Here is a 14,392-nt window from a genome sequence, read left to right on the forward strand (position 1 = left end):
TCTTGCCTGGTTGCCTCTTGCTACAGTATAGTTCCCATTGGCCTCTCTGCTCACTGCTGAGTCTTTGCTTTTCAATGGCCCCATGGGTCAGTGCCCATCTGAGCATGATATGACCGCCAGAGCTCTACTGTGATTTATATCTCTGCTTCTCATTCCTTCTAAACTTTTGTAAGCGGGTGATTCCTAGCCTATATTTGCTAAAACTCATGCCAACAACATTTTTTTTGGTGTCCTTGATGGAAAGGTTTAATATTTCTAACCGAGCTCTGGATGATTGAAGGAAATTTAGGAGCGCAATTTCATTAGTAATTTATTTCAGTGCATTTTATTGCTCACTATTCAGCCATCGTTCTTTTTGTCTTGGAAATTAATCCGATGATAATCTTACAGACTCTGAGACCAGTTTTAAGGGCGTTTAAGGCTAGACCAGTATGTCTGAGCCTCCCTTGCTCCTGGCTAATCTAAATTGATCCAAATACGGGGGCCGTGTTACCCGAGGATAACTCAGTGGGTGCTGTCCAATGCAATGAAGGATTGAGGGTTTCTGCTGGTGTGTTCAACCGGCCTACTGCGCCTTTGCACAACATCGCACACACACAAGAGAATCAAATGACCAGTGCTATAAAGAGAGCTACATTTAATTTATCTGGCTGAAATACTGTCTAATAAACTATAGCTCACTCTCTCTTTCTGACAGGAACATTTTGATACTGGCGCATCATTTATTTTACCCCAATCGTATCCCATTACTGTGGCCGTATGCAGTAATGCTGACCTAGTCTCCTCTGTTTCCTCCTACAGTGTTTTATTATCCTCATTGTTTCTCTTGTCCTCTTTATACTGCTTTAAACTGACAGTGGGGTCTCTAGGCAAATGCGTCCTGCACTAGTGTCTGTGTGTCGACTGTTCCACTAGATAAGATAGACGACACTCGAGAAGAAGGACTGGAATATCCTTAAACTCACACACCAGTGAAACTCAACCAATTCTCTAGAGCTTTGTCGAACGGTTTTGGCACAAACCTCCCAGGAAACCTACTAAAGGCTTACAAGTATGTGAGGATCTCTCATGACAAAGCCAGTGCAATGAAAGCGAGCATTTTTAGTATCACTTCGTTTGACTTTGCCTTTGCTGGAAAACACAGACTTTTTCTTTCTGTGGAGGACTGAGGTGAATTCTGTTTCAGCATGCTTGAATGAAAGAAATAGTTCACAGAGTCATTAAAATTTTGACTTTCCTCTGTGGAACACAATAGAAGATAACTAAAGATTTTTGTTTTTAAGTCAATTTTTTAAAGTAATTAAGTAATAATATAACAATACAAATATAATAAAACAATTAAATTAATTTTGGACCCTATTGACTTTCATTGTATTGACAAAAACAGTTCTTCTTTTCGAACGAAATGATATTTTATGAATATTATACAGTGTATATACTATATATATATATATACACACAGATTTATTCTAAAATACAATACAATGTACACATATAATATAATATAATATAATATAATATCTTTCTTATTTTACTTTCTTATTTTATTTATATAGCACATTTAAACACAACTTAGAGTTGACCCCAAGTGCTTTACATAGCAAAGTAAACAACAAAGTTGGTGCGAGATTATGAAGTGCTTTAAAAACCAATGTTAAAATGTTGTATTCCACTCTAAGTTTAACAGGTAGCCACTGTAATGTGGTCAGAGTGGGAGTAATGTGCTGAAATTTGCGCGTGCCAGTCAATAGCCTGGCTGCTGCATTTTGAACCAATTGCAGTCACTCCATGGAGGACTGATTTATCCCATAGTACAGCGAGTTGCAGTAGTCTAATCTAGATGTTACAAATGCATGAATTGTTTTTTCGAATATCTGTGTTGAAAGGAGAGTTTTAACTTTAGCCAAACGTCGAAGATGAAAAAAGCATGACCTAACCACACTGTTTATCTGTTTATCAAACTTTAGACTGGAATCAAATAAGACACCCAGGTTCCTTACACAAAGAGTAATCCACTGGGCAAAATAACCAATATCGAGATTATAAGAATTAAACAATAGGGCATCACTAGGTCCAAACAGAATCACCTCGGTTTAACCTTCATTAAGTGTCAAGAAGTTATTCATAAGCCATGATTTAAGTTCCTCAATACATACACACAACTTTGCTATTGCATTTTTATCCCCAGGTTTAAAAGAAAGATACAATTGTGTATCATCAGCATATAAGTGAAAAGAAATACCATATTTCTTGAAAATAGAACCCAGCGGCAGCATATAGATCATGAATAAAGTTGGGGCAAGAATGGAACCCTGAGGGACACCACAAGTCAGAGGAGCACTGGAAGAAGTATATTGTCCTGTACATACAGATAATTTTCGGTTCGTTAAGAAGCTCTGGAACCAATTTAAAACAGTACCTCTCAGACCAACACAGTTTTTTAAACGAGAAAGTAATAAATTGTGATCAACCAAATCAAAAGCTGAGCTTAGGTCTAGTAAGATCAAAGCTACAGCATTTCCAGCATCTGTTGACATTAAAATATCATTATAAACTTTTAAGAGAGCTGTTTCTGTACTATGTAATTTCCTGAAACCAGATTGAAACGTTTCATAGATTTGGTTAGATCTCAAAAAGACTTGTAGCTGAACTAGAACAACTTTCTCCAAAATTTTGGAGGCAAAAGGTAAATTGGAAACAGGTCTGAAATTAGAAAAAATCGATGTGTCTGAATTTGTCTTTTTTTAAATTGGCGTTATTAAAGCACATTTCAGACCATCGGGAACTATTCCAGTACTCAGATCCCAGGACTCATTTTATAATCTATTTTGGGAGAAAAACATTTATTAAAATGTCCTTTTTTATATTGTGCTTAATAGATAAATATTGAGAATGTAAATGCAAAAAAAGTAGGTGCTTACAAACCTCAAGAGATTAATTATATGGTTTAACAGTATTATCAGAAAAATACTAGTCGCTGCGCCCCCTCTTACTTTATCTTAGTGACTAATTGTCCTTTAAAGGCTATACAAGGAACATGATGAACTGAGCAGGAGCGACATCTCGCTAGGGCTTTGTTTCAGCATTCTACTTGTCTTCTCTTTCTTATTTTGCTGCCTACTTTACCCGTTTCTTTCTCTCTCTAAGCAGTGTTTTTTTGTGTCTCTAAGCAGGTGGGAGTGGAATTTAGAGTGGAGAAAGGTGCGGAGACAGACCGACAGCTGGAAAGAAGCAAACTAGAACAGACAGCAGCAAGAGAAAAGCGTAGAAGAGGAGGAACACAGCATGAATGTAGCATGGAGGTGAAGGAGCGTCGGCCTTACTGCTCTCTCTCTCGGAGCAGGAGAGAACGAGGGAGAGACTGGGAGAGGGAAGGAGACAGAGAGGAGGGGGAGGGCTACAGGGAGGGTCCCGGCAACCGCCGTCACACCGGCTCATCCTCCGTCCTTACCCAGAAGTCTTATAGCTCCAGTGAGACGCTGAAGGCCTTTGATCAACATCCATCCACCCAGGGGCTTTATGGGCATCGCATGCCAGACATGGTGCCAAGGGACACTGAGGAATACAGAGCTCCAGGTAAGTGCTCTTTAACATTCACCATATGGACAGGAGACTCTGGAGTCCTTCAGGCTTGCAAATGTGATGTTTTTTAAAACCAACAAGGAAAAGAAAAACAGGCGTTTGAAATGCTAAAAACAAAACAAAAAAATAAGAAATGCAGTATACAGCACACAACTGAATAAACATGTATCTATTGACATATATTCACTCTAAAAAGATTTTATGGTATATAAAAATGATTTTGCATCAAATTTTTCAGCTTGCACAATGTAATATTGTAATGAGGATCTTTCTAAATTAAATAAGTTCATTATAGCATGCTGGGATATATGACCGGTCAGTAACGTGACCTAACTTCACCTTGACCTCTAACCCAAAAAGGAGCTAAATATTCAGATTTAATTCAATTTTATCCAGAAATAAATCCCATGTACTTGACAAAACATTCTAGACCATAAAGAGAAGACATTATTTTCCAAGTACATTTTAGGTCAAAGATCATTTCATAAAGTTTGCCTTAATTGGATATGCAATAAAATCCACACAGAAAAACAGCCATTATTAAAAATAATAATAATTATAATAATGAACAAAAGCAAGCAGTTTTTATTTTATTGTTTCGCTGTTCAATAAAACACATATACAGGCATTATTTCTACAATAAAACATGATAAAAGAAAAAGAATAAAATAAGTCTTTAATATCACTATGTTTGCAAAATTGTTACCAGATATGTATGCTTTCAATCCTGGATATAATTGAATTAAATTTTTTTAGATTTTAATTTTTTTTGTATTTTCCCTCTCTTTTTCTTATTAACATCAATTACATACAATATAACATGGGCAGCTAATTCTTTATAACTCTTAAAGGAACTACATTGCAGACCATTTACTGTTCAATGAACACATTTTTCCAAATCAATAAAAGTCTGATCGTATGGGTTGCAAACAGCAATTTAACAGCTGTGTTGCACTGTGATCCAACACCTACTTTTTATTTCTTCAATATCTTGAATACCTTTTATATACTGTAGACCAGGCCGCAAAAATAGTAGAGGTTGTTTTTTTGCAAAGCACTAATTATCTAGAAGTGTAAGCCCTCTAATGAAATTTTAATTAGGTTACATATATGATTTCAGCCTGTCATTGAAGCAGTCTAAATTAAAGTATTTTCAATCAACACAGAACAGTTAGTCAAAACACTTTTGTTAGACAGCTGTATTCAGGTTGGGCACCTTCATTTTCATTTCATTTTGAAATTTTATAAAGCCCACCAGACACTCATTTGCTGATTATTCACAAACTATTCAAACACTTTTATAAATATTTGATGGTTTATCATGATAAGACACTTTTTAAGTGGAAGGGTAGGATACTGCTCATTCAAATTTAATTTCATTAGAAATACACTTAGTTGGTTAATTGTGCTTTATAGTGTGCTCCATAACCTTAGGCTGTTACACTTGTCTTTAATTAGCAGCCGTGTTTGTGCCTGATCGGCACAAAAGCCGAAGGAGAGAGATCTTGCCTGTATTCATGATACAAATGTTCTGTCATATTATTTTAATCACAGCCTGGCTAAATCATGGCACTTTGCCCTGCATTGGCTTCCACAGTTTGCAGTATTTCAAAATGTGTATTTCAGATAATGCCCTCATGTGGTAATTAATGTCAGCACTTGTGTTGAGTTATCTTGTTTCGTATCTATGAGTGTACTCATAATTTAAATTCTGGTGTATTCATTTTCATGTGTCACCTACTCTGTGGGCTTTTAGTCATAAAGCACTCAGCATATGCTAGCAGGTACAGGAATATGGTTTTAAAAGCAGAGCTGAAGGAAGTAGAGGGGTGGTGAGTCTCAAGGTGAATTTCAATCTGAAGTGGAACAGTTTCTATTTTGTACTGTGTAGTAAATCCTCAGATTTTCTTGTGTTGGAAGAGGTAGAGCTTACCCTCATTCAGATTCAGCTGAACAGATATTCACGCTGAAACAGAAAAGAAGATGATCGTAAATCATAAAAAGATAATTCATTTAGTAACTGAAATAAACATATACAACAAATAATGCACACTGTTAAGAATCAAATATCAATGAATTATAAAATACTAGACTTTTTTAATAGGCTTTTTTTGCCCTTTTTATTTTGAGTAGGTATGAATTTTTTCTACATATTTTTTAATGAACATAAATGAAAACATGAAAATAGTATAACAGAAATGTTAATGAAAAAATGAAAGTCTATTTCTGATGCTGTGTTAAAACAAACACGTAAAAGAGACTCCCCAAGTCCAACTAAACATTATTTTTAATCTCAAAATGTGCCCATAATTAGGTAATCAATATTATATTTTGTTCTGCCAAAACTGTCTGAATGTTACTGTTACTTATTAGTTTCGCTTGGTTTGTCATTTTATATACGGAGTAAAAATGTATTGATAAGGCTAATTCTGTTTGTGACGTTATTCTTTTGAACAAAGGCCACTTTAAATTGAGTATTCACTGTTATCGAAATTCATTTTTCTCTATGAAAAGGTAGCAATAAAAAATATCAAGGAAAATGTGCAACACGCAAAAAAGTTTTTTTTAATAGTTTTCTCTTTTTCACTTTTCATAGTTTATTCTTTGCAGTTTAATTATTTTGTGTTTTCTTAAAACATCAAATCAATCTTTGCATTGGTAGGGAGAACAAAAACACAGATGTAACAAAAACACAGATCTTCAAAATAAATGAAAAAATGATATATATTAATTCCCTGGTTAGAAAGAATAGTCACCACAGAAATGACAAACGTGAACTTGGGAACATAAAACTGCTGTTGTTTTTGCAGCATCTTTATTTAAATGCTTTAAATATTTTAATATAAAAGTGGATATACTGCAAGAGTTTGAATGCAAGTTTAAATAATTAAATAGTGTGTGCGTGTGTTTTCAGCAAGTTCAGTTATTTTGTGTATTACTTTTTATGCATACACTCTCTGTATTAAGTATGCACTTTGAATCTTGCAGGCCAGAGTCTGTCACTGAGGCAGCTTGGGATATGCGGCCCTGCTCCTCGCCGTGGTCTGAGCTTCTGCGCTGAGACCGGACTCAGTCATCATACACAGCTCAGCGGCGCAGACCCTATCCTGAACGCAGGGGGCATTTCTCCCGACTGCGCCATGCTATGGGTTAAGGCACACAGACGGGACTCGCAGCTGTCCAGCCGGTCCAACTCTGTTTTAACACTCACAGACACAGAGCAGGACAACAAATCGGATCAGGAGAATGGTAAGTCCACCTGTGTTTTATTCTCAGTAGTAACCTCACATTGAGCAAAATTCCCCGATAGTAAATGTTGGTGATGTAAAAACTGCAAAAATGGGAAAATACCCCTGAGCAAGTCAAGGCAAAGTCACCTTGAGTCACTCAAGGGCAAGGATGTAATTGGTTAGAGCTAACAATCGGTAGCCAATGACTGGTTGAGGTGACAGTATTAATGAATCGACTGGTTACATTTGCAGCCTAAGGGGCACGGTGGGAGTTATAGGCATTTCAGAGAAAATAACATAATTTCCTGAAGATTATGAGCAAACGATGCAGAGAACTGCTAGACACTTCCTCTGGGTCTGTGCCGAATCGTAGATGGCTTTGTTAAAATCACTCATATTCGTGCGCAGATCCACATGGGCCTGCGAACAAACGCCACGGTTGATGAAGAGGGGCCCACTGGTTTGAAGTGCAAATTGGTGTGCGTTGGAATCCTTAATGCCTTACGGATTAGGGAATGCATTTGAAAAAGCAAATTGTCTATATATGAAATACATGCATGTCAAAGCACATACATCTGTATTTTAATTTGATTTTTTTTTCCTAAGGACTCATAAATAGCTTTTTTCCTGCAGTGAGCATGGTGGACAAAGTTTATTTGCTGTTGTTGTGATGTGTCTAGTTGGTTTTGCTTTCAAAGGAAAAAACAGAATAGTCTGTGCCAAGCTCTTTTTTTATTATTCACATTCATACATTCACTACTGAGTTATTGCAGCATATGCAAGGTAAGTAGGGAAAAAAAGAAAGTAAAGATTTAAAAATTCTTCTGCCATGCAGTGGATATTTTTAAGAATATGGGCATTTGTTGCAGAAAATGTTGCTTTAAAAGAGAAAAGGGAAAAATAGGGGAGTGTAATCCTACTCATTGTAGGCTAAACATTTCTAATGGAGGATCTGTAGTGTCTCATGTTCAGCGTTCACGGCATTGATCAAAGGAAACCGCATCTGAAATGCACACGCTCAATTTACATGTCACATTAGACACTATTTACTGCTGCTGCCTCCTCGTTTGGTGTGATATAATGTTTAATATAATGCAATAATTCACTCTTGAGAAGCTCTTGTCAGTTTAGTTTAGAATGTGTACACTAAAGGATAAACCAAGTAATATAGCGCTATTTAAGTTCACTAACATTTAATATTTAGATTTCAAGCAGAGGGATGCAAAAGTCTGAGTCCACTTTAAAAATCTGGGATATAAAATCTCATTTAATAGTGGAAATAATATGTTATTATATGTATACTTTGCAATGAAAAAAATGTTATTTTCTATTATAAAAATGACGAAAAAATGTCACTGGTAGTCTCTTTACTTACTTTTGGATCCCACTGTGTGTGAAATGTGTTCCTTGTGTAGGGAACTTGTGTATAAGGCTAAAAAATAGCCTTGCGTTTTTTCAAAAATACCCTGGCAAAAGTTATACGAAATGTTTGATTCAGACATGCAGGTGAGTAGTATTTGACCAGCATATTCAAAGCCATTTTTCTTATTTTTCTTCGCTGTGGATTAGGTCTGGGACTTGGTCCGTTTGAGTCAAAATATAATGATGTAGCTGAGAGCGGGCTGTCTGCTTCACAGCACTCCATTAAGAGAATGAGGTCAAGTTTCCCTGCACAGTCGTTCAGCTTCTGTATCTCTCCCCATCTTTCCCGAAATCTCTCCAGTCTGCTATGCAAAATACGCTAAAGCTGTATTATAGCACTGTGCTCTATGTATCCAGTCTCCTCCAGAGGGACTAGTCATTATTATATAAAGTTATAGATGACTCTGGAGAGTGACTATGCTTATTTATTAGTCAGTCGGGTGTTAAAATGTAAAAAGGGCATTTTTCATCAATGATTAGTCTACATTTTGTACAGTCAGTGTTTGATGTATTTCTAGGGTTTCTCAGTTTGTGGTCTTAGCGTAGAGCAACCCTTTAAAACTTTAGTGGTACATAATGCTACAAATATTTTAATAAAAATTAAATGATAAAAATGGCTTTATAAATATGATGCAAACATATGTATTTGTCTGTATTCCAGAATCTCTTACAGTAGGACTCTCTCTGTGAAGAATTCATGCAAATGTGACACACTGTGTGATTTACTGTAACAATTAAGCTGCACTTTTAAAGGTGTGGGATGAGTTTCCACAGAGACCTCATTGAGGCTGACTGTAAATTGTTCTGAGACGGATCTTTGGCAACCCATATGTAGCAAGGTCTGAATTTCAGAGTATATCTTTTCCTATTGAAGCAATTTCTTTGTTTGTTTGTGCAAATTATGCACTAACATAGAGGTGAAAATTAGCAGATTCATCCACATAGATGAACAAATGAAAATCAGTTTTTAGATTAAAATCTGTCGTACTGTAATTCCAGAATCACTGTGGATGAATCAACAATACCACATTCTTGTTGTTTCCCCTTGACGACATAAAATGATCATTATAATCAACAAAACGGACTGCACCTCAACAACGTTGACTGCACAGCATGCCGTTGCAACGTTCTTTGGTTTTCTTTCGGTTTTGTTGCATTGCATTGCACCGTTTGCTTGCGGTGTATACACTGTGTTGCACGGTACCTTTGAAAAGAAAGCAGCAGCAGTAAAAATGCTGTGGGTAATGCTCTCAGAGCCGCTCAGCTGCAGGGTGAAAAGCACTGCTCAAAGCATTATCCTTATAGCACACCTGTTAGACTTCCATCTCCATCTCTCTCTAAAATAATATTTAATGATATTTCTCTGTCTTGTGTATCCGGTAGTTCTGCCTTTGTTTGCAATAAATTAAATAAATAGGCCATTGGCAGATTCATATGTCATAGATCATTCTCTATCTTCATTACTCATTTAGCAGCAATGACCCCTTTCTCAGATTTATTTATCTGCTATGATTTTCGGGTACATTCTGTCAGCTTCTGACATTTTGATTGTCCTTTACTACCTGTGTAAGCAATTATTAAAAGTCCGTTTGTATCTGCAGGGTCGACTATATAAATGTAAGACAGCACATATTGCATCACACTGAGAAAAAAATTGACATAAAAAGGACTCATAGTGTTTTATGAGGATTTTTAAAAAATGGTCAAATTGTCTGTAAATAAATACATAAATAAAACATATTTATTATAAATTATTCTATATTATAAATTATCTATTTACAGATCTAATCATGAAACTAAATGCATTTTGGCTGTTTAGATATATAAACTTCACCATGTCACATATGGAGATTTGGGAGCCTTGTAATCCATGCGTGAACAAGCAATCATGGATGGAACACGTGGACTGAGCAATCTCAAAACTCAAATACTAATGGGGAGAAAGCATTCAACAGAATTTTGCTTCCCCATATTATCATTGCATATAGCAGAGGAATAGTAGTTTGGATTTAGATCTGTTTTGCACATATGTATGTGGCCAGTATATAAGTGAATTGTGCACATGCCCAATTGGATACCAATTGATCAAGACGCGTGAAGTGACCAAGTATAAATACTCCCTTATGGGTACTTCTCCTGTTCACAGTGAATAAATCCATCCTTATATTAGGCATTTAAAGGGATAGCTCACCCAAAAATGAAAAGTGCCATCATTTACTCCATTTTCCCCTCATGTTCTCATGTTCTTCCAAATTTCCTCTGAAGCACATAAAAGAAGACATTTTTAAAAATCTCTTTTTTTCAGATACTGTATCTTCAGTCAGGTCTTTATATCAGAAGAAGATATTTTGAACAATGCACATTCAATGCACAGGTTTGGAAAGACTTGAGGGTAGGCATGGGCCGGTATGAGAATCTGACGGTATAATAACCTTAGATTAAAAAAATATCACGGTTTCACGGTATCACAGTATTACGATTACAGCTCTAAAATATGTTATTTTTAAATGTCTGGGTAAAAAAAACTTTTTTTTTCCACTGAACACATTTTATTTTTAAGAAACATATAGAACATTTTGGAACAGTAAACATGTCAGGCTAAATAATTAGAATAAATAATTAAATTCTTCTTAAGGGTGTGTAAACATTGAGAATTTTCATTTTTGGGTGAACTATCCCTTTAAGTAGGAAATCCACCTCTCTTTTGACATAAATATAACCCCTGTAGAGCGTCATATATCAGAATCTGTTTTAGCTATAAACCATATTCATTGCTGGTATCATTTAAGATGATCCATTTTTAATGAAGCGCTTGAAGATATATCTCACAGTCTGAGATCTAGCGGCTCAGGGAACATCCAAACAAGGCTTCTTTCAAAATAGGCAATAAAACAATATTTCAGCGGTGCTGCTGCTGTAAATATGTACACATTTTTGCTTTCTCTAAGCTTCAACTGGATGTTCATGGGAAAGTGTTTCTCTCTGATATTCATTTGGATCTTGTACTTCATACAAACTTTTATGACGGAGGAAAAATTATATTTTCATCCAGGAACATAAAAGCGAAAAAGTAAGAAGTTCTTGTTCTGAATAAAACACTTTATTATCAGACAAGGCCAGTCAGTGAGTTGAAAGATTATATTCATGACTAAGTGAACGTGTGCATATTTAAGTGAGCTATAAAGGGAATTAATTAAGGTTGGAGACTTACTTATTAAGTGAACCTTCAAGCAAGACCTCCTACATAGAAAACATTGTCGTCAAAACAATAGATCCAACATATGAACCAGGTTTGGTTTCAAAGTTAGAAGAACTTTTTTCCCTTAAAGGAACTTTAGCTAATTTGTATTCCTGTAAGGCATGTTAGAAGCCTCTACAGTCTGGCCAAGAAAGACATCGTGACAAAAGTCATCACTGTGAACAAAAGTTAGAGAAGCTCTTCGTTTGGCCAGGAAATAGCCTGGAAACCCAGCTGCCCCCTGCTTTTGTCTGGCCTGGTCGCTATTATCAGAGGATAAATGACCCCTATCAGGATCTTCAGTGCCTGTGAAGCTTTCTCTCTGTCTTTCTTTCTCTCTTCCTTGTGTGTGTGGGTGTTTGCACTGTGTTTTCACATGAGAGGAGTGTATATAGGCTCCATGTGTGTATACGTTCTCACCCCCTAAGGCCAATGAGGGATCTCTGATCTTATAATGATGTTTAAGAACTGAGACCGCATTTCCCTTGTGCACTGTAATATCTGCTCCACATTTCCATTTAGCGCACTGATGGAGAATCCGTTGCTAATGCACGTTATCTATATCAACTATAGCGATTTGGAATGGTGGGAAATCTCCATGTGTGTATACGTTCTCACCCCCTAAGGCCAATGAGGGATGCGGTCTCAGTTCTTAAACATCATTATAAGATCAGAGAGGAATCTCTGATCTTATAATGATGTTTAAGAACTGAGACCGCATTTCCCTTGTGCACTGTAATATCTGCTCCACATTTCCATTTAGCGCACTGATGGAGAATCCGTTGCTAATGCACGTTATCTATATCAACTATAGCGATTTGGAATGGTGGGAAATCGCTCTATTGAAATGCATATCATAACAGACTACCAGGAAAAACTTCTTCGCACTCCCAGAGGGGCAGCCAGAAGCAGGTTTGGGTATGTGCGTCCATGTAGGCCGTCCCTCACCCGTCGGCAGGATGCTTAACCAACCATCTGTCACGTCTGCGAACATTTCCCCGCCTCTCTTTATGACATCAAGGTGTTTGCTCCATTGATCATTGCAGACAATGGCCAGCTTGTTTTCCATATGCATTTCCACTTTTCCACAACAATGCCCAGAATGTCCAGGAGTGTACAACCATCTGTGGCAGCTAAGATATTGAATGAGTCTCTCTCACAATGTAAAAAAAAATTGGATACAATCTCAACATGGCCAGCAAGCCATTCAAGTGTAGTTTTCACAGGGTTTTTCTTTTTTTTTCTGTAGGCAAACTTCAAACGGAAAGGCTGATGAGCCCTGTGTTTGATGCATTCTCATTACTCTGGGTGGCAGGAGAGTTTGGTCTGATGGTCTAAGTACAGAGTGATACGAGCGAAACAGGTCACACGGAGTGCCAGTGCAGCTTTAGCTTCATAAGCAGCATGAGGACTGATAGAGATAATTACTGTGTGTCAAATTGTCTTTTTGTCTGTTCTGCTTTTTCTATTACAGTTCAGCAAGAGGGCTTCGCCTTAAAGGTTACAGTCTATAGCTATATATAATGCAATTGATCGGCTTATAGCAGGATTAGGTTTTGATGGCCTAAAAAAGATGACGCGCTTGTGCGATTCTTCAAAAGGATTTTTCTGTATACCACAGCACAGATGGAGGGTGTCTTTATCTGGGCTTTAGGGTTTTTGGAAAGTGTTGCTCTCAATTATAAATACAATATTGTTTTGGAATCAATTTGAGAAATTGACTTTGACCTTTTTTGGTATTTCTAATTGTCCAACTGTGAGCCTAGATGGCTGTTTTGTGATGAGGGGAGAAATCTTCAAACGTCGCCATGAAAATGAAAGATTTTGTGGGGGGTTTTTTTTGTTGCTATTTTGTAATACTGATAAAAGGAACTGGGGTAGTGGAAAGAAAACAAAAATGGCATGTATTATAAAACACAAGCAACATTTTCTTGTGTTCCATTGCACAATTGCACAAAAAAAGAAGAATGAGATTAACATTGCATTTCAGGCACAAATAAGAAATCATTTTCTTGTTAAAATAAATTTTGCATTAAATTTGTTTTGAACATAAATTAAGTAGGCATACAGAGAGATTGCATAAAAATGTTATCCAATTACAGCATGCTTTAGTATTTGCATTTGTCTTCAAGAGCATTGGTTTGAATAGGAACAAAATTAGATAGCAGATTTACTGTAGCCTTAATATAAATTCTCCTCTCCCACTGTTAGCATGTAGTCAGATATTGAAAAAAAAAAACCTTCAGATCATTGTAAAGTATAAAGGCAAGTGTTTCCTGATAACGTTGCTAATCATACTTTTAAAATAATCTTAACTTACAGTGTACTGTGTGTTATTTTATGATGAAGCAGCACCCCCACCCCCCAAATTAGCACACTCATTATGAAGTAGAACTTAAGGGCATCATTACAGGAATCGTCAGGCCTAAAGGTGCTGAAATAAGGCCAAAAATTATTCAGTGGCTAGTCTCCCCAGCATATAAATTTTGCAAAATACTACACATGGAAATTGTATGTTATGTTGTTGAGACATTTAAAGATACGTTATTAAAACATTAGTGAGTAGGATGAATAAGCAGGGCTTTGGTAAGAAATATTAAAGGTCAACACAAATTAATATTAAATATTAAATGTAGCTCAACAAAAGTGCACCTGAAATTAGTTGTTTTATGAATCTTTTAAGAGTTATCTCTTGTCTTGCTTGTCCTGCTTGTTTTGTTGGACACATAATCTAAATTTAAAGGCATAGTTCAGCCAAAATGAAAATTGGCATCATTTACTTACCCTCATGTCACTACACGTAGGGCTGTATATAGGCTATATATAATTAATATTATACCAGCCAAAATCATCATTTACTTACCCTCATGTCACTACACGTAGGGCTGTATATAGGCTATATATAATTAATATAATTAAT

The 14,392-nt window shown here is 36.3% G+C and overlaps 1 protein-coding gene across 1 annotated transcript in view; it reads left to right on the forward strand.

Moving 5' to 3' along the window:
- LOC107740124 (teneurin-3-like) overlaps positions 1-14,392 on the forward strand; it is a 133,406-nt gene that overhangs the window by 12,052 nt on the left and 106,962 nt on the right. Inside the window, exons 2-3 of the mRNA XM_016552441.1 lie at positions 3,174-3,576; positions 6,571-6,831. Coding sequence (XP_016407927.1) covers positions 3,297-3,576; positions 6,571-6,831 — 541 coding nt within the window. The 5' untranslated portion in view covers positions 3,174-3,296. The remainder of the gene's footprint in view (positions 1-3,173; positions 3,577-6,570; positions 6,832-14,392) is intronic.

The sequence above is a fragment of the Sinocyclocheilus rhinocerous genome, unplaced genomic scaffold (genome assembly GCF_001515625.1).
Source record: "Sinocyclocheilus rhinocerous isolate Xijiao unplaced genomic scaffold, SAMN03320098_v1.1 scaffold584, whole genome shotgun sequence".
NCBI classification, from domain to species: domain Eukaryota; kingdom Metazoa; phylum Chordata; class Actinopteri; order Cypriniformes; family Cyprinidae; genus Sinocyclocheilus; species Sinocyclocheilus rhinocerous.